Consider the following 26,058-nt stretch of genomic DNA (forward strand, 5'->3'; position numbering starts at 1 on the left):
CTGCACCACCTGCCCCCATCCCCTCCCTGCCCTCACTCCCCTTCCTCTGTCCCCCTCGCTCACTCTGCTCCAGCCACGTGGGCCTCTGAATGATACCAGAACAAGTCAAGCACAGCCCAATCTCAGGGCCTTTGTACCGGCTCTTCCCTCTGCCTCTTCCCCCCAGATCTCCCGCACTTCCATCGGGTCGCGTTCAAATGTCACCTCCTCCAGGAGGTCACCCATGATGTCTCCACGCTAAAACAGCCCCAGGGACTAGGTTGGATAGGGTTCCCCCCACCAAATTCACATCCACCCAGAACCTGTGAATGTGATCTTCTTTGGAAACAGCGTCTTGATGTCATCAAGTTAACATGAGGCCATACTGGGCCCTAAATCCATCATAAAAGTGGGGGGGAAATTGGGTACATGTACACAGGGAAGAAAGCCATGTGACAAGGGAGGCAGATGCACCTGCAAACCAAGGAACTCGCAGGGTCACAGGCAACCAGCAGAAGCTAGGGAGGGGCAAGGAAGGATTTTTCCCTGGACCCTTCAGGAAGAGCACAGCCCTGCTGACACCTTGACTTTGGACGTCCAGCCTCCCGAGCTGTGAGAGAATAAACTTCCGTTTAGTTAGGGCAGCCCTAGGAAACGAACATACCCCTATCTTCCCTCTTCATCCCCCCAATCCAGGAGTCTCTTCTCAGCACTCGTTACCACCTGAAACAGTACACAGTCTGTCCTCAGGATTCGCAGATCCCACAACCGCAAATTTGCTGCCTCACTGACGTGTATGGGTAACCGCGGAATCAATGCCGGTGGGACTCTCGCGGCCACGCAGGGCGCCCGGGGTGCACAGTCCCAGATGGGGTCGATTCAGACAGGAGTTATGAAGCTGCTGGCCATGAATTCAGTGGAAATGAATCAACAGTGTATATTAAGTAAGGGATCTTTCAACAGCAACACACACCACGCAAGGTTATGTACCAAACAGTGGATGAAAATGTGTGGCCTCTAACTCAGGCCTGGAAGAGGCCAGACTCCCACGGATGGGCAAGCCAGGGGGTTTCACCGCGAGACAGAGGCTGTAGGTGTCCAGTCTGGCTGGATGGCGGACACACAGGCCAGGGGATGGTCAAACACATGGTTCTGGGGGTGTCTGTCCAACTCGAGCAGGAAGGCCAGCGCAGCCACTCAGACACTCACACTGTCACGCACTATGTACCAGCCTTTCTGAGACACCGGGTCCCTGTCAGCTAATGGCTGTCACTGGGAAAGCCAGTGGGGCAGGATTTTAAGTGTTCACTGATGCTTGTCTGATGATGGGGGTTTTCCAGTTACCAAGGATCTTCCTTCGTTTAAGTAACAGCCAGTATGTCAGCTTCCACTGTCTCTTAGAGAGAGGCTGTCTCAGCATAAAAAAGAAAAAGAAAAAGAAAAAGGCTTTTATGCGTCTAAAGTCAGGATACTGAAAGAATTAACAACCCAGGGCTGGGAGGGACACGGCTCATCCTAGTGGATCTGGTATAGACAGAAAACAACCTAGGCTCAGATCAGTGGTTCTCACCCAACCGATTCTGCCTCCCAACCCAGGGGACACTGGCCGGGGTCTGGAGATGATTTTGGTCCTCAGAATTGGAGGGTGTTACTGGTACCTGCTGGGTGGAGGCCAGAGATGCTGCCAAACACCCTATAATGCATAGGCTATCCCCCTATCCCCCACCAGCAAGAACTCTCCAGCCCAAAATGTCAGTAGTGCTAAGGGTGAGAATCCCTGAAATGATGTGAGCAATCAGAGGCATCACCAACATCATCATCATCATCCTGAGCCTGTTTATTATGTACTTACTGGGTGCCAGGTCCTGTTCTAAGTGGCCCCATGACGCCCACTCATGTGGATAAGCCAGGAGCAGCACCGAGACCCAGGCAGGGCAGGACAAGAAAGGCAACCACATTTGAAGTTTACGTCAAAGTCACAAAGTGCTGGGCTTGAAGAAAATTGCCTGCCACGGGTTCTGGGGGTGGCAGAGGGGGACAGCTGAGCCTTGTCTGTCCCAGCAGCAGAGGGGAAACTGAGGCCAGCGCTCAGATCATCACTCTGAGATCAGGGGTGATGTCTCCAACAGCTGGCCCCAAACCGGGGAGGAGGGGCAGGGGATCTGTGTGTGCTGTGATGAGGGGGAGGGGGCAGTTGGGGAGGCAGTGGGAGCAGGGAACCTCCAGGTCTCATTGGAAACAAGGGGGAAGGCAGGAGGGTTATGTCACCTTTGCTAGGCAGACTTTGGGGGTTTTGAGTTGCTTTTTGTTCCCCTGCTTTGTTGAGATATATAACTGACATATAACATTGTGTAAGTTTAAGGTGTACAACTGTGATAACATGATACAGTTATATATCATCAGCTAACACCTCCATCATGACACATAATTACCATTTCTTTCTTGTGGTGAGAACATTGACAATCTTAGCAACTTTCAAGTATACAATACAGTACTGTAATCACGATGCTGTCCATTACATCCCCAGGACTCATTCATCTTCTAACTGGAAGTTTGCCCCCTTTGACCAACATCCCCCCTTTCCCCTACCCCCCAGGCCCTGGCAACCACCATTCCACTTCGAATCCACATTAAAGTGAGGTCATAGATGGGGCTTCCATGGTGGCGCAGTGGTTGAGAGTCCGCCTGCTGATGCAGGGGACATGGGTTCGTGCCCCGGTCCAGGAAGATCCCACATGCCGCGGAGCGGCTGGGCCCGTGAGCCATGGCCGCTGAGCCTGCGCGTTCCGGAGCCTGTGCTCCCCAACGGGAGAGGCCACAGCAGGGAGAGGTCCGCGTACCGCAAAAAAAAAAAAAAAAAAAAAAAAAAAAAAGTGAGGTCATAGAGTATTTGTCTTTCTCTGAAAGGAAACTGACCACACGCCCTTCCCTCTCCCACTCCAGGTCTCTGCCCATGAGGTGTCCTCAGCCTGAAACTCTCTTCCTTGCCTCTCCTAACCTTCCTACAGAAAGCCTTTCCTGACCCCCAACTAGAAAAGGATGGCCTTTCTGTCAGTTTCACCTGACCTTGAGCGGGTGCGATTTGTCTCAGCATTTAAGAGGATACCAACTCCCTGGCTGGGAAAAATATCTGGCAGGTGGGCTACAGATGGGGGCTCCAGGCCCTGAGAAAGGGATCACCACGCAACACAATGATCCCAGGGCACCTCAGGGATTCCCTCCCACTCTGGGAGATCTTCCACCTCGAAGCTCACCTGCCTTCCCCCTAGGTGGTCAGATAACCTGTAACTTTTATCTTGGTTGTTCTATTCTGGTTCTGCTACTCCTTGCTGGGCAATCTTGATCAAGTTACTGAGCCTCTCTGTGCCTCAGTTTTCTCATGTGGGAAATGGCTATGATAATGGTGCCCACTTCATAGGACTGATGTGACGTTAAAACGGGCCTGAAAGCAAGTGCGTCAGCATCGTGGTCATTATTATTATTATGTCTCTCTTCTTTTCCCGGTTCCTACAGTCCAAGGGCAAGAATGAGATTCTGCCGCACCCTCCTGTGGCAGCCCTGGAGTACTGCATCCCTCCAGGCACAACTCATTACATCACTCTGGGTTCTAAAGGTTGCAAATTACAAAAAAAAAAAAATCTTTTAAATCAGTCCAAGCTGGTTTAAGTCCAAAGATAATGTATTGGCCATAACAGCCTTTGCACTTGCTGTGCCCTTCTCCTAGAATGCCCTCACTACGGGGCCCCCCCCCACTTCCTCCTTCTTTAACATTCAAACCGGGATGTCGATGCCACCTCCACAGGGAGCCTTTTGACAGCTCCCTATTTATTCAATACTGACACCAACTCTGTGCCAAACCCTGTTCTAGGCACTCAGGAGACTGCTGTGGACCTCACAGATGAAGACTCCATCCTCAAAGCTGACATTCCCGTCAGAAAGACAGAATCAACAAACACAAGTATGCCACAGAGTAGGTCAGGTGGTGACTCACGCTGAGAGTAAAATAAGTCAGGAAATGGGAGAGGAGGTATGTGTGTTGGGGGGGTAATCTTGAAGTGTGTGGGGGGTGGGGTGGCTGGGCAGGCCTCACTGAGGGGGCTATGTTTGAGACTAGACTTGAAGAATGAGATGCAGTTGGCCTTCCAGGCACAGCAAACAGCAAGTGCAAAGGCCCTGAGGCAGGTCAATTACCTCTGGGGAATGGAGATTGTCATTGCTCCTGGCTGTGTCTCCGGTACCTGCACCAGCACCTGGCACAAAACACTGTTTAATAAATATTGCATGAATGAAAGCCCAGCTATGGGCTTCAGGAACAGCTGGCTCAGGGCTGAAATGATGGCCTTGGGGCCATTGCCCTCCTCCACCTGGGTGGCTTCATCTTTTTTTTTTTTTAATTGAAGTATACTTGATTTACGATGTTGTGTTAATTTCTGCTGTACAGCAAAGTGATTCAGTTATATATATATATACTTTTTCATATTCTTTTCCATCATGCTTTATCACAGGATACTGAATATAGTTCCCTCTGCTATACAGTAGGACCTTGTTGTTTATCCATCCTATATATAATAGTTTGCCTCTGCTAATCCCAAACTCCCAATCCTTCCCTCCCCATTGGCAACCACAAGTCTGTTGGCTTCAGTCTTATTAGAGGTCTCTCCCTGTCGTCTAAGATGGGGACTCAGCTTCAAATGCTACTCAAGATGCAAAAATCTGTTTCCCAGGATTCCTTGCAAAAGCCCTGACACAGCTCATTGCGGGTTGGTTATGTGCCCATCCTCCAATCAGTCCAGGAGGCCAGGAGATGGGATGTGGGTGTGGCTTAGGGCCAAGTTACATGTCCTACACCCAGACCACACCTAGCGGGGAAAGGGAGCACCCAAGGGACATCTGGGGTGGTGGCACGTCAGGGAGGGGGAATGGATGCAAAGAGCCAGTTTCCCAGACGATTATAGGAGGTTTTACAGCTAGTAAGTGGCAGAAGCTGGGAGCTCCTTGTACAAAGCAGCCCTGAAATTCTCAGTGCTGTCTGGTGGCCACCCATCACCAGACTAAGGACCTGCGGCTGGAGCAGACACTGGGCTGAAAGGAGGAGGTTTTAGCATCAGGGCAAACTGAGAATGCAAAGGCAGCCACCCCCTCCGATGGAGAAAGAAGTAAACAGAAGGCAGCTCAGGGTGGGCTCCCAACAGGCCCATGCTGGGAACAGAGGGACAGGCTGGCAGAGGCAGAGAGGGCTTTCTTAGACTTGCTTCTCCCTGGGGGGGTGGAAAGTGGGTAGCAAATGAGAATGGGCTGCCCCTCTGGCCTGGCCTGGGGAGAGGATGGGGTGGAGGTGGAGCTGTAACCTGGTGGGAGCTCCGGAAGGGCTCTGGTATTTGTGGAGTACCTACTGTATGCAGGAGCCCTGACATGTCATTCCAAGTTCAAGGCAAAGAAAACAAATGTTTGCTGTTGGCTGAACCCCTCCCGCTTGGCCCTGTAAAGGCTACTACGCCCCCCACCCCACCCCCCCACCCCACCAAGGGATGAGGAAGATGAGAAGGCCAAGGGCAAGGCCAGGCCAGCCTCTGCCTAGCTCCCTGGGGGCCAGGCCTGGAAAATGCCTGGAATCCTGCGGTCTGCGGGTCACCGCCCTGCCCCTCCCGGAGCACCAGCCCCTAGACAGGCACCCAGAGGCCTGGGGGGGCAGCCGGCCACGTGGGGTTCAAATCCCATCCCGGCCCTGACTGTGCAGGTCACCCCTACTCATGCCTTAGCTCCACGTCTAATGAGCATTGCTCCAGGGGTAACCAAAACCCACAGGGCCACCCCCTCTCACGGAGCGTTCACTCGCCCCCTCTCCGGCCTCAGTTTCCTCTTCTGTGAGATGGGACCAGCCAGGCCAAGCCCTGGCTCCGTCCTGGTCAGACTCCCAGAGGGGAGCGCTGGGAGGGCGGGGGCGAGCTGAGATGTATTCAGCCTCCCCGGGCACTGTGCCTGGCACACGGGAGGCGCCCAATAAATGCTTGTTTGAGCGAGGACTCGCCTTCAATAAATAACAGCTGTTGTGGACGCTGTGGATGCCGGCGAGGGAGTGGGCCCTCCCCTCCCCCACCCTCTTCCCCCATCCCCCTCTGGCCCCATTCCTGCCCCTTACCGCCCCCCCTCACTTTGCCTCCTCCTCCTTGCCCCGCCTCTTTCCCTTCCAACTTCCCCCTCCCCCAACCACCCCCTTCTCCTCTTCCTCCATTTCCCTTACCCTTACCCAATTCTCCCTCCCTCTCTAGCCCCCTACCCTAGGCTTTCTCCCCTCCCCCCACCCTTCCACCTCTTTCTCCCCGCCCCCCCCGCCGCCGCCCATTATCCCCGCCCCCACCGTATTTCACCCCCATCCTCCATCCCTCCCCCGCCCCCACGACTGGGCGCCTGTCCGGGCGGGGCCGCCCGAGCTCCCGGGTCCCTGGCTCGGGTCCAGCCCGCGGCCCTGCACCGGCGGCGGCGGCGGCGGCGGCGGCGGCGGCGGGCGGGGTCTTGGCGGCGCGCGGTTTGGGGGTTTTTTATAACCCTGGCAGGCTGCTCAGGAAGTGCCGTCCCCGCGCCCCCTCCCCCGGCCACGCCGCCGCGCTCGCTCCCTCCCTTCCTGCGCGTGGGCCGGCGAGACGGCGGCGGGGACTGCAGGCGGAGGCCCGGGCGGGCGGCCGGCCGCGGGTAACGGCGCGGGGCGGGGCGGGGCGGGGGTGCGGGACTCAGGGGGACTTTGTGTGTCCGCGTCGTCGCCCGGGGATGGCCGTGGGCCGCCGGACGATGAACGTCGGGCCATGGGGGTTGTGGCGGTGTGCGATGTCCCTAAGCGTATGCGACACACAACGCGCCCCTGAGTTCCTGGGAGCGCCTGTCTGCGTTTGTTTGCTCCGTGTGTGTGTGTGTGTGTGTGTGTGTGGACATCCACGTCTGTATAAATGCCGTGTGTCTGCGTGTGTGTGGCTGTGTGAAAATGTAAGTGCCTGGCTATGTTTGAATTTGTGTGTGATGTGTGATTTGGGTGTTATGTCTGCGGAAGTGTGAGTGTAAGCCAGTGTGTGCACGTAGGTCAGCATCTCCTGGGTGTAAATGTCTGGATGAGTGTGTCTCTCCAAACATCTGCCGGTGTGTCTCCGTGTGTGTCTGAGTTTCATGTGCGTAAATGCCTGTGTGTACGTGCATCTGGTGGGTCTCAAGGTTTGGAGGACTAAGTGAATTTGTTCCTGGTCTGCTGTGAGTGTGGAAATGAGTGTGTACGTGTCTGTGCACGTAAGCCTGGGTGTGTAACTCTGGGTTGTGTGTGTATGTATGCACATAGGTCTGGGGAACGTGTAGTTGTGTGTCTCGGATGTTTGTCTCAGGGTGTGAGCGTGTACTGAGTGTTGGGGGGTCCTTTGTGGGTCTGCGGTGTCTGGTTGTTGGTCCCCAGCCTCACAGGTGTGGTCACCCTCAAGTGTGTGTGCGTGCACGTCGCTGCCAATGTGTGTTTGTGTGTCTGGGTGTGGGAGTGGCGCCGCCCATTTCCCCTGAGTTGGTCATCGGGGCCACAACCGTCTGTCTCCGAGTGTCTCCAGCCATCAGCTCAGGGCCTTTAATTAGCGGCTGGTTGCAGACCCGCCGGGTGCCGGGCCCCCTCCTCCTGCAGGCCGGGCCTTTGTCTGCTCTCCGGGCAGGGGCTGCCGCCTCTCCTGCCTGCCCGGCCAGATGTGCAGAGCCTGGGCTGGCCAGGCCTCTGCCTGGGCAGTCTCGGCCTTGGCCTCCGCAGGGAGGCTCCGCGGCCCTGTCCCCCAGCCCAGCCCTGGACATCTGGGTGTAGAGCGGCAGATCCCTGCAGGATCCCGGGGATGGGATGGAGCCTCTGTTTCCAGAGGCTGTTTCCGCCGGTATTTCCTCCCCCACCTCCAGCGGGCTGGCACCCTCCCCCACGTTGGCCATCTCCCTCCTGCCTTGTAGGAGGGAGGGGCTGGAGGGGATGGCCAGGCCTGGGTACACACACACAAACACACTCTTGCGGTCACACACAGGGTCACATGGGCAGACACACACAGTCACGTGGGCACACACCACACACAAAGTCACATATACACAGTTACAGCCATGCACAGTCGTGGATGTGTAGTCACCGGCACACATCCCAGGGGAGACCCCCAGCTGACATCCTGTGGCCCCCCCCACCCCAGGCTCAGGCCCAGTAATCCTCTACCCACCCCCAAGCCTTCTCTTCCCCCCCGCCAGAGCCACCAATCTGTTCGTGGTCCCCCCAATGCCCAGAGTAGGTCATACCTCCCAGCCCCACGGTGGGCTGTACCACTGTTCCAGATTCTCTCCCCCTGGCCTCACCCTGGCAGACACCTGTACCTGTACATCCCCCCCCCCAGACTCCTCCTATCCTGCACCTCACCCACCACCTGTGCTGGGTCCTTCTGCCCTCTCCACACCCCACTTGAGCTAGAAGCACCAGAGGCATGGGAGAGGTTGTAGGGGGGAGGGGCCCAGCTTCAGAGGACCGAGGTGAGGACTCAGAGAGCCACAGAGCCACTGAGCTTCTGCACCAGGCCTGGCAGCATGGGAAGGAGGAAAGGGGCAGGAGTGGGGGGCTGGGGGGCTCCAGCCTCACTTGCAATGAGAATGCTGCCGCCTCGGCATGGGGAGGGGTGTTAAGGCAGGAGGGGGCTCGAGGGACCCCCCCACACATACAGAAGGGGCTTTGATCCCAGAGCTAGTCAAGGATGGAATAGGGGAGGGGATGGGGATGGGAGGGGACAGAAGTTGGGAGGAGGGAGGTGGGGATGGGGAACTAGGAACAGAGGGAGGATGAAAGCGAAAAGGAGGATCACCAGGGCCGGGGAGAAGGGCAGGGTGTCCTCAGTGACCCCTGAACTCCAGACCCAGCTCTGCTCTCCTCACTGCCCCCTCCCACCCTGTCCAGGCTCCCAGAAGAGGCACTGAGGCCCAGAGAGACTCACACACAGGTTCGACACCGCGCCACCAACTGAAGACCCCAAAAGGTAAAAAAAAAAAAAAGAAAACCAAGCATCAGCCCATCTGAAATGAGCACCACAGTCATAGAGTGGGAGTGAGCTCGCCATAGCTGGAGGGGTCCAATCAGAAGTGGCCGGGGAGTGGGGGGATGTCAGCTTCTAAGTCAGCATCTTGGAGGAAACCTGGCTCCATCTCTCAGGAGCTGAACTGCCCTGTTTGGGGATCGACTCTCAGACTTGGCCAGGCTGCAAAGAAAACAAGACAGTATGTGATTAAGGGGGAAATTGCACAGAGTAGGAGAAGGAGGGCGGAGACAGGAGGGGGGTGGAGGGTTTGGCACAGGGTGGTGGCCCAGAGTGGTGTCTGTGGCAGGCCGGCCTGGGGCAGATGCTGGAGAAACAGACCTGCCCGGCAGGCCCGGAGCTTCGAGGAGAAATGAGAGGAAGCAGGACTAGGGGCCGGGCTGGAAATGTAGGGTGGAGGAGAGGTCACAGGAAGAGAGACCACGATGCAGGGCTTTGCAGCCCCGCTGGTGGGGTGAGTTGTGCTACCCGTGACACAGAATCTGAAGGCAGGGCCCCCGGGGGAAGGGGTGCTCCGAGCACTGGCCTCGGGTTTAATATGGGTTGAAAATTCACGCTGACCAGCCTTCAAGTGTGTCCCAGGCCAGCAGCCCCTTGCTGCCCTCCTGCCCTGGCCCTTTGTGGTCCTGGGTCCACACCAAGCTCCTGCCTGCCCCTGGGCCTTTGCCCCTGCTGTTCCTCTGCCTGGACCACTGCACTGTCTCCTGTCTCTTCAGTTCTCATCCTTCCCACCTCTGCTTCCAAGCCTCCTGGTTATTTCTCTTGAAGAACGTGTCCTGATCTGAATTACACGTCTTTTCGTTTACTTGTCTGTCATCTGTCATTCCTGTGAGACTGAGCCCCACGGGGTGGGGGGGAGTGGGAGGAGAGGGACTGTATCCATATTACACACAGTCGCCACCCGATGAACGAATCCTCTGGGTTATTGCAGAAATGAAATGAGATGGCATGAACATGCTTGGCCAGTAGCTGGCACATAGTAAGTGCTCACGGAGGCAAGGTCCCTGCCTGTCCTAAGAGCATACGGAGGATAGTGGGAAAGCGGGGGGCGGGGGGGACAGAGAGGCTACTGAGTAAGGAAATGCATTCAGAGTCTTCAAGCCAGGGGCGTGGAGGGGGGAATGCCATGGGCATCCCTGAGGCTGGGAGTGAAGGGCTGGCTGCAGGTGTCTTTGTCTGCCTGGTGAGGGACCTTGGCACTGGCTCTGCCCGGCAGCAGGACCAGGCCCCGCTGACCCAGCTCTCCCATCCCAGGATCCCGGTGATGCTGCCCAGGCTGTGAACAGGGAAGGCAGCGCTGTGGGGGCTGCTGGCAGCCGGGGCTGGGGAGAGACATGTGGACACGTGGCCTCTATGGCTCCTGCCTGCCAGATCCTCCGCTGGGCCCTCGCCCTGGGGCTGGGCCTCACGTTCGAGGTCACGCACGCCTTCCGGTCTCAAGGTAGGGGTGACTCGGGGGTAGTGGTGGGGGACCGAGCAAGGAATTGAGGGGTCAGTGCAGCTGGGCCGGTGGTCATGGTGGGGTAGGCCCTGGGATCAATGAGACCAGAGTCTTGGAGCAGGTGACCTGGATTCAGGATTCACTGAAGCCAGCATCGTTTACCCTGCAGCCCAGCAGGCAGGACACAGGGGTCCTTCCCAGGGCCCGTCCCCAAGCCTTTGACCCTCACCCACAGATGAGTTCCTGTCCAGTCTGGAGAGCTATGAGATCGCCTTCCCCACCCGAGTGGACCACAACGGGGCACTGCTGGCCTTCTCACCGCCAACCCCCAGGAGGCAGCGTCGGGGAACAGGGCCCCAAGCAGAGTCCCGCCTTTTCTACAAGGTGGCAGCACCCAGCACCCACTTCCTGCTGAACCTGACCCGCAGCCCTCGCCTCCTGGCGGGGCATGTCTCCGTGGAGTACTGGACTCGAGAGGGCCTGGCCTGGCAGAGGGCCGCCCGGCCCCACTGCCTCTACGCCGGCCACCTGCAGGGCCAGGCCAGCAGCTCCCACGTGGCCATCAGCACCTGTGGGGGCCTGGTGAGTGGAGGGTTCTGGGCGGTAGGGGGAAATGCCCACGAGTTTGGGAGTTAAGAAAAACACTTATATAGGTCAGAGAAGGAATCACAGTGGAAGTTTTTTAAGCATTTCGAGCTAATCGAAAGGATTAGCTATTTTAAGATGCAGCTAAAGCAGTCCGTAGAAGAAAATGTGTAGCCTTAGGTCAGGCTAAAGATTAATGAGCTGAACGTCGAAGAAACTGGACAAGGAACAGTAACATAAACCCAGTAAAATGGAAGAAATTAAATCATAGAGACAGAGATAGGGTCCCAGGGGTCCTGGGAACCAGAACCTGAGCCGAGCCCTCTGTCCCACTTCCCAACCCCCAGCATGGCCTGATTGTGGCAGATGAAGAAGAATACTTAATCGAGCCCCTGCAAGGAGGGCCCAAGGGGCAGCGGGGCCCAGAGGAGAGTGGTCCCCACGTGGTGTACAAGCGTTCCTCCCTGCGTCACCCCCACCTGGACACAGCCTGTGGAGTGAGAGGTACATACATCTTTCTCTCTGGGGCTGGGCAAAGGGGGTGCACAACATCTTTGCCTTGAGGCAGAGGTAGCTGGCAGTGTCCCTCCATCCAGAAGGTCGGCAGGCAGCTACGCCAGGGAGCAGTGCAGACAGTCAGCAGGGCAGCAGACAGTGGAACAGCGCATCCGTCGCTGCCGTAGTCCAATGGCCCAGCAGTGAGTGAGACGGGCAGCTGGACAGCCAGGCAGGCGCTCAGGTGTAAAGCCATCCATCTCTAGGATTATCGTCTGATCAGACAGCTAAGCAGCGGGATGGTGGTAACCAACATCGGGGCAGTTGCACAAGGAAAACACCAGGAGACCTTAGCCACCATTCGGAGGATCAGATTCACAACCCGACTTGCAGGAGGACAGTTGTAACATCAGGCATTTAGGGAATGGGAAAGTAAGGAAACTAGCTAGACAACAGAAGATTCCCCAGGACAGTCGTACAGCTAAAAAAAAATGATCTCTGTCCAGTGGAAAGGCAGAGCCACTGGAACATTGAATTAGTTGCATAATCTGAGAGTCCCAGAGTAGCACACCGTGGCAGACACACCACCACAGGGGGTTGTAGAAACAGAAAAGTGGATGGTGTCACAATTGGACAGTCGCTGGGACAGCCAAGCAATAAGACGGTCAGGCAGGTGGCTTGTTTTACAGCCAGACAGTTGGCAGCAGGGTGAGTAAAAAGTTGCACAGTCAGAAGGCCAGGGAGCCGTACAAGCACACAGTTCTGGCAGCGAGGCAGGCTGCTACACACATCCATTCGAGCCGTGGAATTGTCGGGAAGTTGCACGGTCATGTTGATTGTCATGGGATGCTGGGCGGCTGTTCAACCAACCAGTTTGGCAGAGAGACAGCCACATCATTGTAGAACCAGCAGCAAAAGAATGAGCTATTTGACAGCCAGATGGATCATCAGACAGGGAGTTGGACCATCAGGGCAAGCAGCAGAATGACCAGAAATTGTCCATCCAGATGAGAAACCGTGGAAGGGGCGGCCTTGGTGGCTGCGCACCCTGAAACCGCCACCTGCCTGGCCCCTCGGGAATGAAACAGAGCGCGGCCAGCCAGGCCTGAAGCGCTCGGTCAGCCGAGAGCGCTATGTGGAGACCCTGGTGGTGGCTGACAAGATGATGGTGGCCTACCACGGGCGCCGAGACGTGGAACAGTATGTGCTGGCCATCATGAACATTGTAAGTGCCTCCCCCTCCCTGGGCGTGGAGCGCCAAGAACATAGAGCTCGCTCCAGAGGTTAGGAAAAGGGGTGTCACCATCCCCCCCATCCCTGACCTGAGGCCAGTGAAAGAGAATGGAGAGGGGACAGGGTAAGTGAGAAAGGAGGGCTTTTGGTGGCCAGGAAGGAGGAGAAGCAGCCTAGCACAGTGGCTAGAAGCATGGACTCGGGAGCAAACCAGGCTGGCCTGAAATCTCAGCTATGCCGCTTTTGAACTGTGTGCCCTTGGGCAAGTTACTTTACCTCTCTGCCTTGGTTTACCCATCTGTAAAATGGGTATAATAATAGTACTGACTTCATAAGGCTAAGGTGGATGCAGTGAACTGCTAAAGCTTAACACAGCACCTAGCACACAGTAAGGTGCCCTGTAATTATTTGCTGTATAAAAAAATAAATGGGCGACTTGCAGGTACTTGCCCAGGTTAGCAGTACACACGTTGGTGCACATCTGTCTTCATGCAGGGCTCGCCCAAGCGCCTACCTATAAATGCATACAGGCTGACCTGGCTGACCCACGCTCAGAGTCAGCACCCATCCTAGATCTTGATCAAGACGGTGGACCTCTCTGAGCCTCAGTTTCTGCCTCTGTAAAATGGGGCTATGCTAGTATCTATCACAAAAGGGTCAGAGATAGTGAGAGGGAAGCCAGCTAGAGCACTTGGCACACAGTAAGGGCTTGATGAGTGATGCTGTTGTTCCACTAAAGCAAAAAGGGAAGACAAGAAGTTTAGCGCAGACAGTTGGCCCGTTATGTTGACATAACTTCATATCTGATACCCCTGCTTTCTGCCCAGGACCCGCCTTCCTCCCTTGGGCTTCCAAAGTTCCCTAAAACCTGCCAGGGTTTCTGGGGGTTTCCACATGGGACCGTGATGGCTCAGGGCTCCAAGGTCATTGCACAGAGTGGCCTCCATCATCTGTGCCCACTCACCCCTGGGCACTTCCTCCTCCCCTCTGACCACTGTCTCCAGAGCTTCCTGCCCCCACACTTCCACCTTCCGGTGGTGATGCTCAAATTGGTACCTTCAGACAGTATGGAATGAGGCCAGATGAGCACATCCTTTAGGCCATCTCTGGGCAGAGGCAGCCGGCGGGTGGGCAGGGAGGAAGGAGGACAAGTAGACAGACAAGCTGAGCAGGGTAGGAGTGAGCTGGAAAGAAACGCACTGGCAGGCAGGCTTAGCCGGACTTGAATCCCACTTCCAGCGCCTGCCAGCTGCGCATCCTAACCCGCTGAGCATCAGTTTGCTCATCTGTAAAATGGGAATGATAACACGTACTCCTGTGAAGATCTACGCAGCAGGCGTAGCCTGAGCCCCAGCACACAGTAGGTGCTAGATTGAAGCAAGCTATTGTCCTCGTGTCACTTTTTGTTTTCTACTCTGGGCCCCTCTTAAGACTCGGTCTCTCTTGTTTCTTGGAGGTCAGGTTGCCAAACTTTTCCAGGACTCGAGTCTGGGAAACATCGTTAATATCCTGGTAACACGCCTCATCCTGCTCACGGAGGACCAGGTGCGGGGTGAGGGGGGGCCCACCTTCCCCTGCACGCCAGCGCTGCCCACCTTCCCCTGGGTGGCTAGTACCCATGTGCCTCTCTCTGTCCACCCTCAGCCCACCCTGGAGATCACCCACCATGCTGGGAAGTCCCTGGACAGCTTCTGTAAGTGGCAGAAATCCATCGTGAACCGTAGCGGCCATGGCAATGCCATTCCAGAGAACGGCGTGGCCAACCATGACACAGCGGTGCTCATCACACGGTGAGGGGCGGGGACGGCTCCACTAGGACTTGAGCCGGGGGACGAGCTGCCCAGGGGACTGTCCAGGTCTAAGCAGGGATCACTTCTGCTGAGAGATGGAAGAGGCCGAGACTGTGCAGCCCTCCCCTTGGGGAGCCAGGGAGGGGGAGGGGCTGCTGGGGAGCCTGAGGATGTGGGGAGGCGGGTGTGGGGCTGTTCGGACACGGACGCATCCTTCACTCACTCTGTCATTCATTCCGTCGGTCATTCATGCACCCCGGCATCTCCAAGGCCAGCTGGGGCAAGAGCATGAGGCTTCAGTTCCGAGGCAGGGAACGCTTCCCAGGCAGGACTCAGCCACCAGAGACAGGCAGGATGGTAGCAGCGGGGCTTAGGGAGTCAGCCCAGCTCCCTCACGGCCCCCCTCTCCTTTCACAGCTATGACATCTGCATCTACAAGAACAAACCCTGCGGCACACTAGGTACCCGGGTCCCCTGGGTTTCAGGCACGTCTGAAGGCAGTGGGCTGGGTGACACTGGCCCTGGTGGGGGTGGGGACCTGACAGAGTGGACAGGGTCGAAGACGCAGCCCCGAGCCCCCAGCTGCAGCCCCGCACGCCCATTTCCCAGGCCTGGCCCCCGTGGGCGGGATGTGTGAGCGAGAGAGAAGTTGTAGCATCAACGAAGACATCGGCCTGGCCACAGCATTCACCATTGCCCACGAGATCGGACACACGTGAGGCGGGGACACGGGAGGGGACGGGCGGGAGGAGCCTGGCAGGTCCCTCGACACCCGGCAGAGCCGCCGCTCCTCTCCCCAGGTTTGGCATGAACCATGACGGCGTGGGGAACAGCTGCGGGGCCCGTGGCCAGGACCCGGCCAAACTCATGGCCGCGCACATCACCATGAAGACCAACCCGTTTGTGTGGTCCTCCTGCAGCCGTGACTACATCACCAGCTTTCTGGAGTGAGGACCCACCTGCCTGTCCCACCCAGGGACACACACTCACGTTGGGGGAGGGGAGGACCGCTGGCAATCAGGGCCGCTTCTGAGAAGGGTCATGTGCTCCCAGGGCTGCTCCCCAGGACCCGCACCTGGCTGGGGCCTCTGAGCTCTTGGCCTGCAGCCCTCCAGCGTGACAGCTGCTCTCTTCTCGCCACAGCTTGGGCCTGGGGCTCTGCCTGAACAACCGGCCGCCCAGACAGGACTTCGTGTACCCAACGGTGGCCCCCGGCCAGGCCTATGATGCAGACGAACAATGCCGCTTCCAGCATGGAGTCAAATCGCGTCAGTGTAAATACGGGGTAGAGAGAGCCTTCCTGCTTTCCTTCCTGGGAGGGGAGGGGGCCACCACCACCAGGGTGGGGGGGCCACCGGGGGTGGGAAACTCCATGTGGGCACCCCACACACGGGCAGTGGGGGTGGGAAGAGCTGGGAAGGGAAGTGGGCCTCAGTGGGGGACGGGAGGACAGAGGTGCATGGGGTTATACGAGTGTCACCCACAGTCACAATGCTCGGGAACAAGAACGGGATCTCCTGGTTCTCCAGACCCCTGTTTTGGGGACTGAGCTGGGGAGAGCCTGGGGGTCCACCTTCTGCTGCAGCAGGACTGAAGTCCCAAGATCCCTAACTGGGCCATTTTTAACGAAACATCCAGATTTGGTGGAACTAGTTTCCCTGGGGATGAACCATCTTCCCCACTTGGCAAAAAACTGGAGAGATCCTTCTAGGGATACCCTGTCTGCATTCCCTCCTTCCCCCACTGACTGGTTCACGAGATCTCTCGACCCCAGTCCTTAGCTGGACGAGCTCTGAGCCTCCTGATCACTCCCCACTCTCGCTGGAGGATTATACTCAGCTCCCAAAGCCCCATCCACCCGTAGAGAAGTGAGCTGGGGATGCCGCTCCCAGCTCCCCCGAGGAAGCTGGTGACCCTCTTCAGCCACCAGGGACCACCGGCTCATCCGGGGTCTGCCCCTCCGTTGCCTACCTCCCCCAATTCCCTGAACACACCCCCTAACTCCTCACAGCCTCAGCCTTCGTAGCCCAGACGCAGTCCCAATTCTCCACACCCTCAAGACTCAGAAAGATCAGCTGGAATGACTTGCCCAACCTAAGGCCATGTTAACTCAAAACAGGGAGCAGGCAGCTGTTAAAATGCCCTCGCTTTATTCCAGTGCAAGACAAGGAGACAAACCCTGGATCAATTCATGTTTAATCCACTCTCAGCACCCCACCCCACCCAACTTGGCTGGTAACTAACTACAGCTCCCTCTGATGAATTCCTAAAGAGTTCAGAAGGTACTCTTGAGCATCTGCTGTGTCCAGGTGTCCTAACGATGACAACGATGGCTGACATTTATTGAATGCTCACTGTATGCCAAGCATGTGATATGTATCATCTCAGTTAAACTCCTGACAACCCTGTTGCCCCCACGTTGCAGAAGAAGGGACTGAGGCCTAAGGAGGATGCCTTGCCCAAAGTCACCATTTGAGAACATGACAGAGCTGGGATTGGAATCTAGGTTTCTCTATGAATCTAAATTTTATAAAGGGGTGGGTAAGTGGAGAAAGTGCCAGATTATCAAGCAAGGACCACTGCTGGCTGTATGTTGAATTGATTCTTCCTTTTATTTTTCCAAGGAACATCTTCCTGGCCTTCCTGGCAAAGGGGTAAATGATTGACTACATGTAAACCAGTTAATATGTGTAAAGAGCTGGGCCTGGTGCCTGGTCCAGAGATAGTTGTGGTCTTATTACTCAATAACAGGGTGTTTATGCAAGCCCTTTCATATCTACTCTGTTACATGCCCCTCAGCCATATGTAGACAAGGCCCATCTTAACAGATGAGGCCCAGAGAGGGGAAATGTGTTGCAAGTCAGTGGTGGAGTTGAAGTCTCCATGAGTGGCCCAGGACTCATTCATATATACCATGGCACCTCCTTGTGGAGAGGAGGAAGAGCAGGACTGGATTAGGCAGTTCTCTTTAAGAGGTGTCAGAAGTGGGATCAGGGCCTGTGATATTTTTACACATGGCCAGGAGAACATAAGCCAAGTGAAGCTAGCAAACCAGGCTGAGTTTTTAGATGAGAAGTCTCTTCTGAGGGAGCAGGTTTGAGAACAACCTTCCAAACTTCTCATGTGTGTGCAGGTGTCTCTCAGAGGCTAACACAGGAAAGTTCCTTCTTACCGCCATTGCTCAGTCCAATCCCAAATCTTCAAAGTTTGGAAGGATCAGGTTCTAAGAGAAGATTACATGTGATTGTAAAAAGGGGACAAAAGAATCTTCACTTCTCAGAGGAAAGACCCTGGGATATGGAGCGGGATGTAGGCTAGAGGATCAAATTTGGCCACATCTGAACCCAGTGGGGCTTGTCCAGGGGTATTAATTAACCTGAACCTAAAGGCTCTGAGTGACTCCCTGGGACTGGTCCAGCCTCCTGCCAGGGACAGGACCTGATGCCAGGGTCTGGGCCAGCCCAAGTAAGACTCAGGAGGAAGATGGGCTGATTTTTCACTGGGAGAACTAGAGGAACTTTCCACATAAACCCAGCCTGCCCTTATCCCCTCTCAACCCTCCATAGATTAACAGCTTTGGGAGCTTCCCCAGTTTAGGTGGGGGAAACGGTGAGAACTACCAGCTGGAAAAAGAATTAGAGACAGGGCCCTTGACCTGAGCCATCATCAGGCCTGATTTTTCAACCACTGCTCTTGGGTGGGCTGCTTTGCCCATTCTAAAAATCCTTCCTCTTCATTTCTCAGTAGGTCCCAAGGTTTCTCCTAGAAATTTGGGAGGCGCCACGGGTTGAACTGTAGAGGGATGAGATCATAGACGCTGCGATCTAAGTTCTAGGTTAGGATCCAGACTAACCCTTAGGAGCTGTGTGACTTCTAGCGAGTGACCTTACCTGGCTGAGCCTTGGTTTTCTCATAGTAAAATGGGGATTGTGGTGCCTAAGGGAGTTTGCGGCACTCCTAGGTGTTTTATAAGTGCTGCTTACGGGCAGAGGAGAGGTCCCAGCCCATGCCCCCACAAGGGCTTGCAAAAAGAGACCCAGGAAAGGAACGCTGGGGCCCCACTGTCCGCCGGCAGTGAGCGGGTCGCCTCGGTCCTCCCAAGGCAGGTGGGAGGGGGGCGAGGCTGAGCGGGCGCCTTGGCCCGCAGGAGGTCTGCAGCGAGTTGTGGTGTCTGAGCAAGAGCAACCGGTGCATCACCAACAGCATCCCGGCCGCCGAGGGCACGCTGTGCCAGACGCACACCATCGACAAGGGGGTGAGCGCAGGCCAAGAGCCTCCACACCCCCACCCCCACCCCCAGACCCCTCCATCGGCTTTGGCCACGCCTACTGCTTGTAAGCCCCACCCCTGGCCTGAGGCCACACTCGCTTTCAAGCCGTGCGCTGCACGCTCGTCCCAACACTAGCTTCACCACCCGTTCCGGATCCTAAGTTTAGGCCACGCCCCTTCTTTGAACAGTGTCTCACCGTAGCCACGCCCCCACATTACCGGACAGAATCCCGGTCTTCAGACCCCACCTCCGTCCCCCACCCCCTCCCGCTTTCGCTCCACCTCAGGAGGGCTCAGACTTCCGGCTGGGGGGCTGGGGTGGGGGTAGGGTTGAGCGCCAAGCCCCAGAGAGTCTGCAAAGCCCGACTCACCCCTTCCCATCATCCCACCCGCAGTGGTGCTACAAGCGGGTCTGCGTCCCCTTCGGGTCGCGGCCGGAGGGCGTGGACGGCGCCTGGGGCCCGTGGACCCCGTGGGGCGACTGCAGCCGGACGTGCGGCGGCGGCGTGTCCTCCTCCAGCCGTCACTGCGACAGCCCCAGGTCAGCCCCCAGGCCCCGCTGCCGGGGGAGCGGGGCGGGCGGTCCTCGCCCCCTACTCCCCCTGCCCCATTTCTTTGCCGTCCACCCCCATTTCCAGGCCGACGATCGGGGGCAAGTACTGCCTGGGCGAGAGACGGAGGCACCGTTCCTGCAACACCGATGTGAGTCCCCCCAGGATCCCAAGCCGGGTACCGTTGGCTCCTCTTACACGCGGGAAAAGAAAGGCATACATCAGCTTCCAACGAGCCTGGGCCAGCTGGCCACCGTCTCCTCTGGAAACCTGCATTGGCCACCCCCTCCTTTCCCGGACCTCCCTACACCAGCCCTGGGCCCTGTCTCCTTCCAACTCTTCACACTTTTGCAGTAGATGCGTCTCCCACCTGGAAATAACTGCTTGGCCCCTGACAACCCTCTCCAACTACACGCGTTCCTCCCTTTACTGCCCAATTTCCCCCCAAAAGCCCTGCTCCTGCCCCAAAGCTGACCCGAGCTCCCTGCCCCAAAATCCAGTGGCCAAGTTTTCGTCCCCTGCTTGCACTGCCTTCTGCCCAAAGACCACAGTCTCCTGTCCAACACTTCCGTCCACACATCCCCCACACTCGCGAAGAGTGGGGTTTGCTCCTTCCTAAGCTAGCTCTCTCGAGGCCCCATGGTCTGAGACCAGAAACCCAGGTGTTATCCTCCGCTTGCTCACAAACTCTAATGAGTCACCTCCTCCCATCTCAGACACCACGCCCCCTCCCCGGCCTCCTCCCTGGCCTCCTTGCCTCCAGCCTCACTCCTCCAACCCACCCCTGCTCAGAGCATTAGTTCTCCGTCCCCAGGCCTCTGCCCTAACTGCATCCCCCCCAACACCTGGCCTCCCTACTTCTCCGTTTTTGTGCCCCAGGACTGTCCCCCAGGCTCCCAGGACTTCAGGGAAATGCAGTGCTCTGAATTTGACAGTGTCCCTTTCCGTGGAAAATTCTACACGTGGAAAACGTACCGGGGAGGTGAGCAGGGGACTCAGAAGGCCTTGGGGCAGTAACGGGACAGCCGCAGGTGGAGACCATATCATGGGGTCTGCCCTGAGCCCTCCCCTCACCCAAGGAGCCAGAGCGCCCGGGATGTGGCTCGGCAGCGCCTAGACTGAACACCGGGAGGCCCCGCTCCCTCTGCCCAACCTGCCCGTCCTTGTTGGGTCTGGGGTCTGGCCCTCAGTCTGATGGGGCCGTGCCCCCCAGGGGGCGTGAAGGCCTGCTCGCTCACGTGCCTAGCAGAAGGCTTCAACTTCTACACGGAGAGGGCGGCGGCTGTGGTGGACGGGACGCCCTGCCGCCCAGACACAGTGGACATTTGTGTCAGCGGCGAGTGCAAGGTGGAGGGGACTCCCCGCGAGAGGGGAGGGGAGAGGGGGCCGGAGGTGGAGGGGGGCGGCTCCCTGAATTCCCCCACGCACACCACTGCCCTCCCCAGCACGTGGGCTGCGACCGGGTCCTGGGCTCTGACCTGCGGGAAGACAAGTGCAGAGTGTGTGGGGGTGATGGCAGCGCCTGCGAAACCATCGAGGGGGTCTTCAGCCCAGCCTGGCCTGGAGCCGGTGAGAGACCCCCCCCCCAGCTTCCCCTTCACACTCCCCACTTGGTGGCTGGGGGCGGGGCTCGCCCCACCACAGTAGCCAAGATCAGCAACTCCTCAGAGCCGAGGGCCCACTGGGGTGTAAGGGACCCCAAAAGGTCCCGGACGTGATGCCCCAGGTCAGGGTCAGGGACCGGCTTGGGTTCTTGGCGCCTAAAGCTCGGCAATTAAAGCGTCCAAGGGGGTGGAGGCCTAAATCTCTCCCCTGCCCCATCCTGAGGGCCTCAAACCGGGTCTTGAGGGGGCAGGTGCCTGACCCCGCAAGGAGGCTGAGGGACCCTCTGTGCTAAAGCACAGAGCTTACTAGGGGTGGGGATAGCTGCAGGGTGTGGTGAACTTGAATGCCTCCCAACCTTGGGCTGAAGGGAAGAGACCCCTGTGAGGTGGGAGAGGGGAGGTGGGCTTAAGGGACCAAACGCACACTGAGGGCCAAGTGTGGAGTTCAGGGGACAGTCCTGGGGTACAGATAAACTAGGGGGGACGCAGGTGGGCAGGGATAGAGGGTTCACAGGGTCCCAAGATCATCCAGGTCGTAAGTGATGGAGCTCACTGCAAACCTGACTCTGACTGCTAAAACCACCAAGTCACCCTGTGTGGGTCAGGGCCTCGCGGTGCCCCCTTCCCTCTGCCCAAGCCCAGCCCTGCTGCTTGTTGGGGGGTGGGGGGCGGGTCGGACCACTTTGATGGTTTGAGAGGTGAGAAAGTGTGGGTTCAAATCCCAGCCCAGCCACTTCCTAGCTGTGGAACCTGAGCAATTTGTTTTGTTTCTCTGAGCCTCAGTTTTGTCATCTGTAAAGTGGGTGTGATGACACATCTACCTTCACAAGGTCAGAGCTGCGGATGAGGTGGCATGTCTCTGTACGTGCTTAGCATGGTAATGGTTAGTTGTTATCATCAGGGACCAGGAATGGGGGAGACAGGCAGGTGCAGGGAAGGGCCAAGTGGGTGACATCTGAGCTCCACTGTCCAGGGTACGAGGAAGTCGTCTGGATCCCCAAAGGCTCCGTCCACATTTTCATCCAGGACCTGAACCTCTCCCTCAGTCACCTGGGTGAGCCAGAGGTGGGAGGATGAGGACGGGGGGTCAGCAGGGGCGGCGTCAGCGTGGCTGGGGTTCTGACCCCTATGCTGTCCCCCAGCCCTGAAGGGGGACCAGGAGTCCCTGCTGCTGGAGGGGCTGCCTGGGACCCCCCAGCCCCACCGCCTGCCCCTGGCCGGGACCACCTTTCAGCTGCGACAAGGGCCGGATCAGACCCAGAGCCTAGAAGCCCTGGGACCCATTAACGCATCTCTCATCATCATGGTAACAGCAGGGCTGGGAGCAAGGTGCAGGAGGACATTAGCATCCTTGTGGGGCCTCGAACTTGATTTCCATTTGATCCCCGCCTACAACCCCAGGTGCTGGCCCGGACTGAGCTGCCGGTCCTCCGCTACCGCTTCAATGCACCCATCACCCGAGATGCACTGCCTCCGTACTCCTGGCACTACGCGCCCTGGACCAAGTGCTCGGCCCAGTGTGCAGGCGGTGAGGCCGGGGTGGGACGGGGTGGGGCAGGTCCTGGTCACCAGGCTGACCTTCTGGGTCGGGCAGGGCTGAGCAGACCTCTCGCCCGCCCCCAGGCAGCCAGGTGCAGGCTGTGGAGTGCCGCAACCAGCTGGACAGCTCAGCCGTGGCTCCGCACCACTGCAGCGCCCACAGCAAGCTACCCAAGAGGCAGCGCGCCTGCAACACAGAGCCCTGCCCACCCGAGTGAGTGCCTGCCAGGGGGCAGGGTCGGGATGGCAAGCACTGGAGTGACGGTGCTACTGGGATCGGAGGAGTGGGTGCTCCCTAAGGTGAGGTCAAAGTCAGAGCAATGGTGCTCCCTGGCCAAGTCCAGGTGAACTCCCCTGGGGATGATGCGCCTCCCAGCCCCCAACGTGGGTGCGGAAGAAAGTTGTTCTGAGTTCGAGGTGTGGGGCACGGGAGCAGCAGGCATCCCGGTGCCAGCTTCCACAATGATGCTACCTGTTGACGAGGAGGAGGATCTGCTCGTGCCCCAGGCTCAGGGTGGCCTGCCCGGCGTCCTGTCTCAGACTAACCCTCCCCCCACAGCTGGGTCGTAGGAAACTGGTCGCGCTGCAGCCGCAGCTGTGATGCGGGCGTGCGCAGCCGCTCCGTCGTGTGCCAGCGCCGCGTGTCGGCCGCCGAGGAGAAGGCGCTGGACGACAGCGCTTGCCCGCAGCCGCGCCCACCGGTGCTGGAGGCCTGCCACGGCCCGGCCTGCCCTCCAGAGTGGGCCGCCCTCGACTGGTCGGAGGTCAGCCGCCCCTTCCCGCCCTGTGCAGAGCAGGGAGGGGCCTGGGTTGCCCATGTCGGGTGCACACTGAGGCGCCTCCCCACTCCCGCTAGCCCTAGTGAGCCCCGCCCCCCGCGCCGTGACTGGTCCAAAGTTAGCTGTACCGTCCTCACCTCCCAGCGGACCAGCATCCTTCCTACTCCTTGTGTGAGCGGGGAGGGAGGCGCCCACTGAGCATGAAACGCCCCCTCCAACTGCAGTGCACCCCCAGCTGCGGGCCGGGCCTCCGCCACCGTGTCGTCCTTTGTAAGAGCGCAGATCACCGCGCCACACTGCCCCCCACGCACTGCCCGCCCGCGGCCAAGCCGCCGGCGACCATGCGCTGCAACCTGCGCCGCTGCCCGCCGGCCCGCTGGGTGGCGGGAGAGTGGGGTGAGGTAGGCGGGCGCGCCCTGCAGGGCGGGAACCAGGGCACGGGTGGCAGGGTGGGTGGCCGCGCTGGGCTGCGGCTCATCCGCGACTCCCCACAGTGCTCCGCGCAGTGCGGCTTCGGGCAGCAACAGCGCCCGGTGCGCTGCTCCAGCCACACAGGGCAGCCCTCACGCGAGTGCGCGGACGCCCTGCGGCCCCCCGCCACGCAGCAGTGCGAGGCCAAGTGTGACAGCGCGCCCCCCGGCGACGGCCTGGAAGGTATGTGAGGCGGGGAGGGAACCAGGAGGGTCCTGTCCAGAGGACGCCATAGATAGGAGAGCTGGGGCTCCAGGCCATTGGCCCTAGAGCTTCTGCAACCACGGAAATGCCTTTCTCTGTCTTCTCCAGACCATCTTTCACCATTCCCTGCCTGCCAACATGTATTAGGTGCCACTGTGCGCCAGGCGTTGTAGGCACCTGATTTTTCTGGGGGCCCAAACTCAGGTCATTCCTCCAGCCACCTCCATGACCTTCACCTTGATCATCTCCATGTATAACATTATCTGCCCGATATTTTTCTTTAAATCAGTTTCTCAGCCTCAGGCACTATTCATGTTTGGGGCCAGATGATTCCTTGTCACGGGGGCTGCCCTATGCATTGTCGGGGGTTCAGCATCCCTGACCGCTACCTGCTGCATGCCAATAGTACCCCTCCTCCCCGTGGTGAAAACTGAAAAATGTCTCCAGACATCACCAAATGTCCCCTGGGAGGCAAAATCGCATCTCCTTGAGAACCACTGCTTTAAATATACCCATTTTTTCCTACCTAAGTAAATTTATGTTTCATAGAGAGCAATAGGTTACTTACTGAGGGCACCGGAACCAAACTGCCTGGATTCACATTCCACCTCTGTGCCTTCGTATTCTCATCTATCAAGAGGCGTTTAATATATTCACTTGAGGGAGTGCCCTGTTAGGGAGAGGGACTAAAATAATGCACGTGAAGCCCTTTATTAGCACCGGGCCCTGTCATACATCATTAACTGCTAACTGGGAACCCTGGTCCATTGTCGTGAACAGACTGTCAATTACCCTGAACACAAACTACACAAATACCCTGAGAGGAGTGACTGCTCTGGAGCTCAAGGTCCTCAATCTGTTACAAAGGGAAACGAGCAAGGATTACAGCTCCAAACAGATAACTGGAAAAGGAACACTTTTCTCGTGGTGTAGCACGGTGTCCCAGCCCCAGACCTGCACTTCCCTCCCAACATCCTCAAAACAACCTAATGACATAGTTACTGGTATAAGCCCCCTTTGAGAGGTGAGGAAACCGAGGCACAGAGGAGCTAGGAAGCGCTGTGCAGCCTGCGGTCGCGCCGCTGCCAGAAGGGGTGCTGAGACCTGATTCCCCTCACCTACTCTTCTCCCGCCCCCTCCAGAGTGCAAGGATGTGAACAAGGTCGCCTACTGCCCCCTGGTGCTGAAATTTCAGTTCTGCAGCCGAGCCTACTTCCGCCAAATGTGCTGCAAAACCTGTCAAGGCCGCTAGAGGGCGCACGGTCCTCGGAGCCAAGGCTGGGGGCCGGCTGGGGATGGGGGTGGGGCGACCAGGCCTGCAGCTGGCCAGCCTGAAGGAGCCCGAGGGGGGCAGGAGCTGGGAGTGAAGGGTGAGACGGAGCCGGAAGTTATTTATTGGGAACTCTTGCGGGGCTCCTGGCTGAGGGGGATGGAGAGGGGCTGGCCACGCCCACGGCCCCTCCTTTTCCCGTCTCCCAGTTCAGAATAAGACCCCCTCCAGGGTGGGTTTGAGGTGGGAACAACTGTTCGCCCTAATGCTCTTGCCACCCACCCTGAGGGAGACCCCCAGCACAACCCCCGCCTTTGATCGGAATATGTACTGTGAAGAGTGGGGGTGGGGAGGGGGTCAGCCGGTGCCCTGCCCCCCGCCCCAGCACTGCCCTACCCCTCCACTCTGAGCTGGGGGGGAATCTATGTCCGCCACGGGGGAGGGGATTAGCACGACCTCCCTGACACCCTCCACCTAACCAGACCAGCTACAGGGGGAGGCAGAGCTGGGAAGATCCACCCCATCCTGTGCCCTGCCTGCCCCAGGGGGACCATGTCATCCAGGCCACCCCCATCATGGTGCTACAGGCCCTGCCCTGGGGCCCACACACCCCTCGCCAGGAAGCCCTACATCAATAAAGTTCTGTCTTGTGTAGATTTCCGTGCGTGGGGGGGGGGGGTGTGTCAGTGAGACTGGGTCACATTCAGCTGTCCCCTACCCCCGATCCTGCAAGCGACCACAGCCCCCCGCGGGTCGGCCCCAACAGGCCAAAGGGGACTT

At 58.0% G+C, this 26,058-nt stretch overlaps 1 protein-coding gene across 5 annotated transcripts; it reads left to right on the plus strand.

The window, feature by feature from the left end:
- The first annotated feature begins 6,524 nt into the window (after positions 1 to 6,524).
- ADAMTS10 (ADAM metallopeptidase with thrombospondin type 1 motif 10) lies at positions 6,525 to 25,934 on the plus strand. Of its 5 annotated transcripts, XM_060145291.1 has the most exons (27): positions 6,530 to 6,669; positions 8,912 to 8,990; positions 10,302 to 10,488; positions 10,724 to 11,070; positions 11,421 to 11,577; positions 12,576 to 12,793; positions 14,263 to 14,346; positions 14,446 to 14,591; positions 15,009 to 15,052; positions 15,201 to 15,306; positions 15,392 to 15,538; positions 15,735 to 15,876; positions 17,216 to 17,245; positions 18,739 to 18,846; positions 19,256 to 19,401; positions 19,499 to 19,562; positions 20,291 to 20,393; positions 20,625 to 20,758; positions 20,857 to 20,980; positions 21,989 to 22,069; positions 22,158 to 22,321; positions 22,417 to 22,543; positions 22,639 to 22,768; positions 23,114 to 23,318; positions 23,558 to 23,734; positions 23,828 to 23,987; positions 25,151 to 25,934. In XM_060145291.1, the coding sequence occupies exons 3-27, from the start codon at positions 10,401 to 10,403 to the stop codon at positions 25,258 to 25,260; spliced, it is 3,342 nt and encodes a 1,113-aa protein (XP_060001274.1). In that variant the 5' UTR covers positions 6,530 to 6,669; positions 8,912 to 8,990; positions 10,302 to 10,400; the 3' UTR covers positions 25,261 to 25,934. The 5 variants fall into 5 exon arrangements, with proteins under 5 accessions (XP_060001278.1, XP_060001277.1, XP_060001276.1 ...); XM_060145294.1 differs by lacking the exon at positions 23,558 to 23,734 and having other exon boundaries at positions 6,528 to 6,669; XM_060145293.1 differs by lacking the exon at positions 21,989 to 22,069 and having other exon boundaries at positions 6,528 to 6,669.
- The last annotated feature ends 124 nt before the right edge of the window (positions 25,935 to 26,058 follow it).

The sequence above is a fragment of the Lagenorhynchus albirostris genome, chromosome 3 (genome assembly GCF_949774975.1).
Source record: "Lagenorhynchus albirostris chromosome 3, mLagAlb1.1, whole genome shotgun sequence".
NCBI lineage: Eukaryota > Metazoa > Chordata > Mammalia > Artiodactyla > Delphinidae > Lagenorhynchus > Lagenorhynchus albirostris.

What these genes read in the sequence shown, in the direction of transcription:
- ADAMTS10 (XM_060145291.1), top strand. Translation starts at nt 10,401, where the DNA reads ATGGCTCCTGCCTGCCAGATCCTCCGCTGGGCCCTCGCCCTGGGGCTG. An exon ending in TCCTGCTCACGGAGGACCAG is followed by an intron (nt 14,347 to 14,445) that starts GTGCGGGGTGAG and finishes GTCCACCCTCAG; the next exon opens with CCCACCCTGGAGATCACCCA. An exon ending in GCCCACGAGATCGGACACAC is followed by an intron (nt 15,307 to 15,391) that starts GTGAGGCGGGGA and finishes TCCTCTCCCCAG; the next exon opens with GTTTGGCATGAACCATGACG.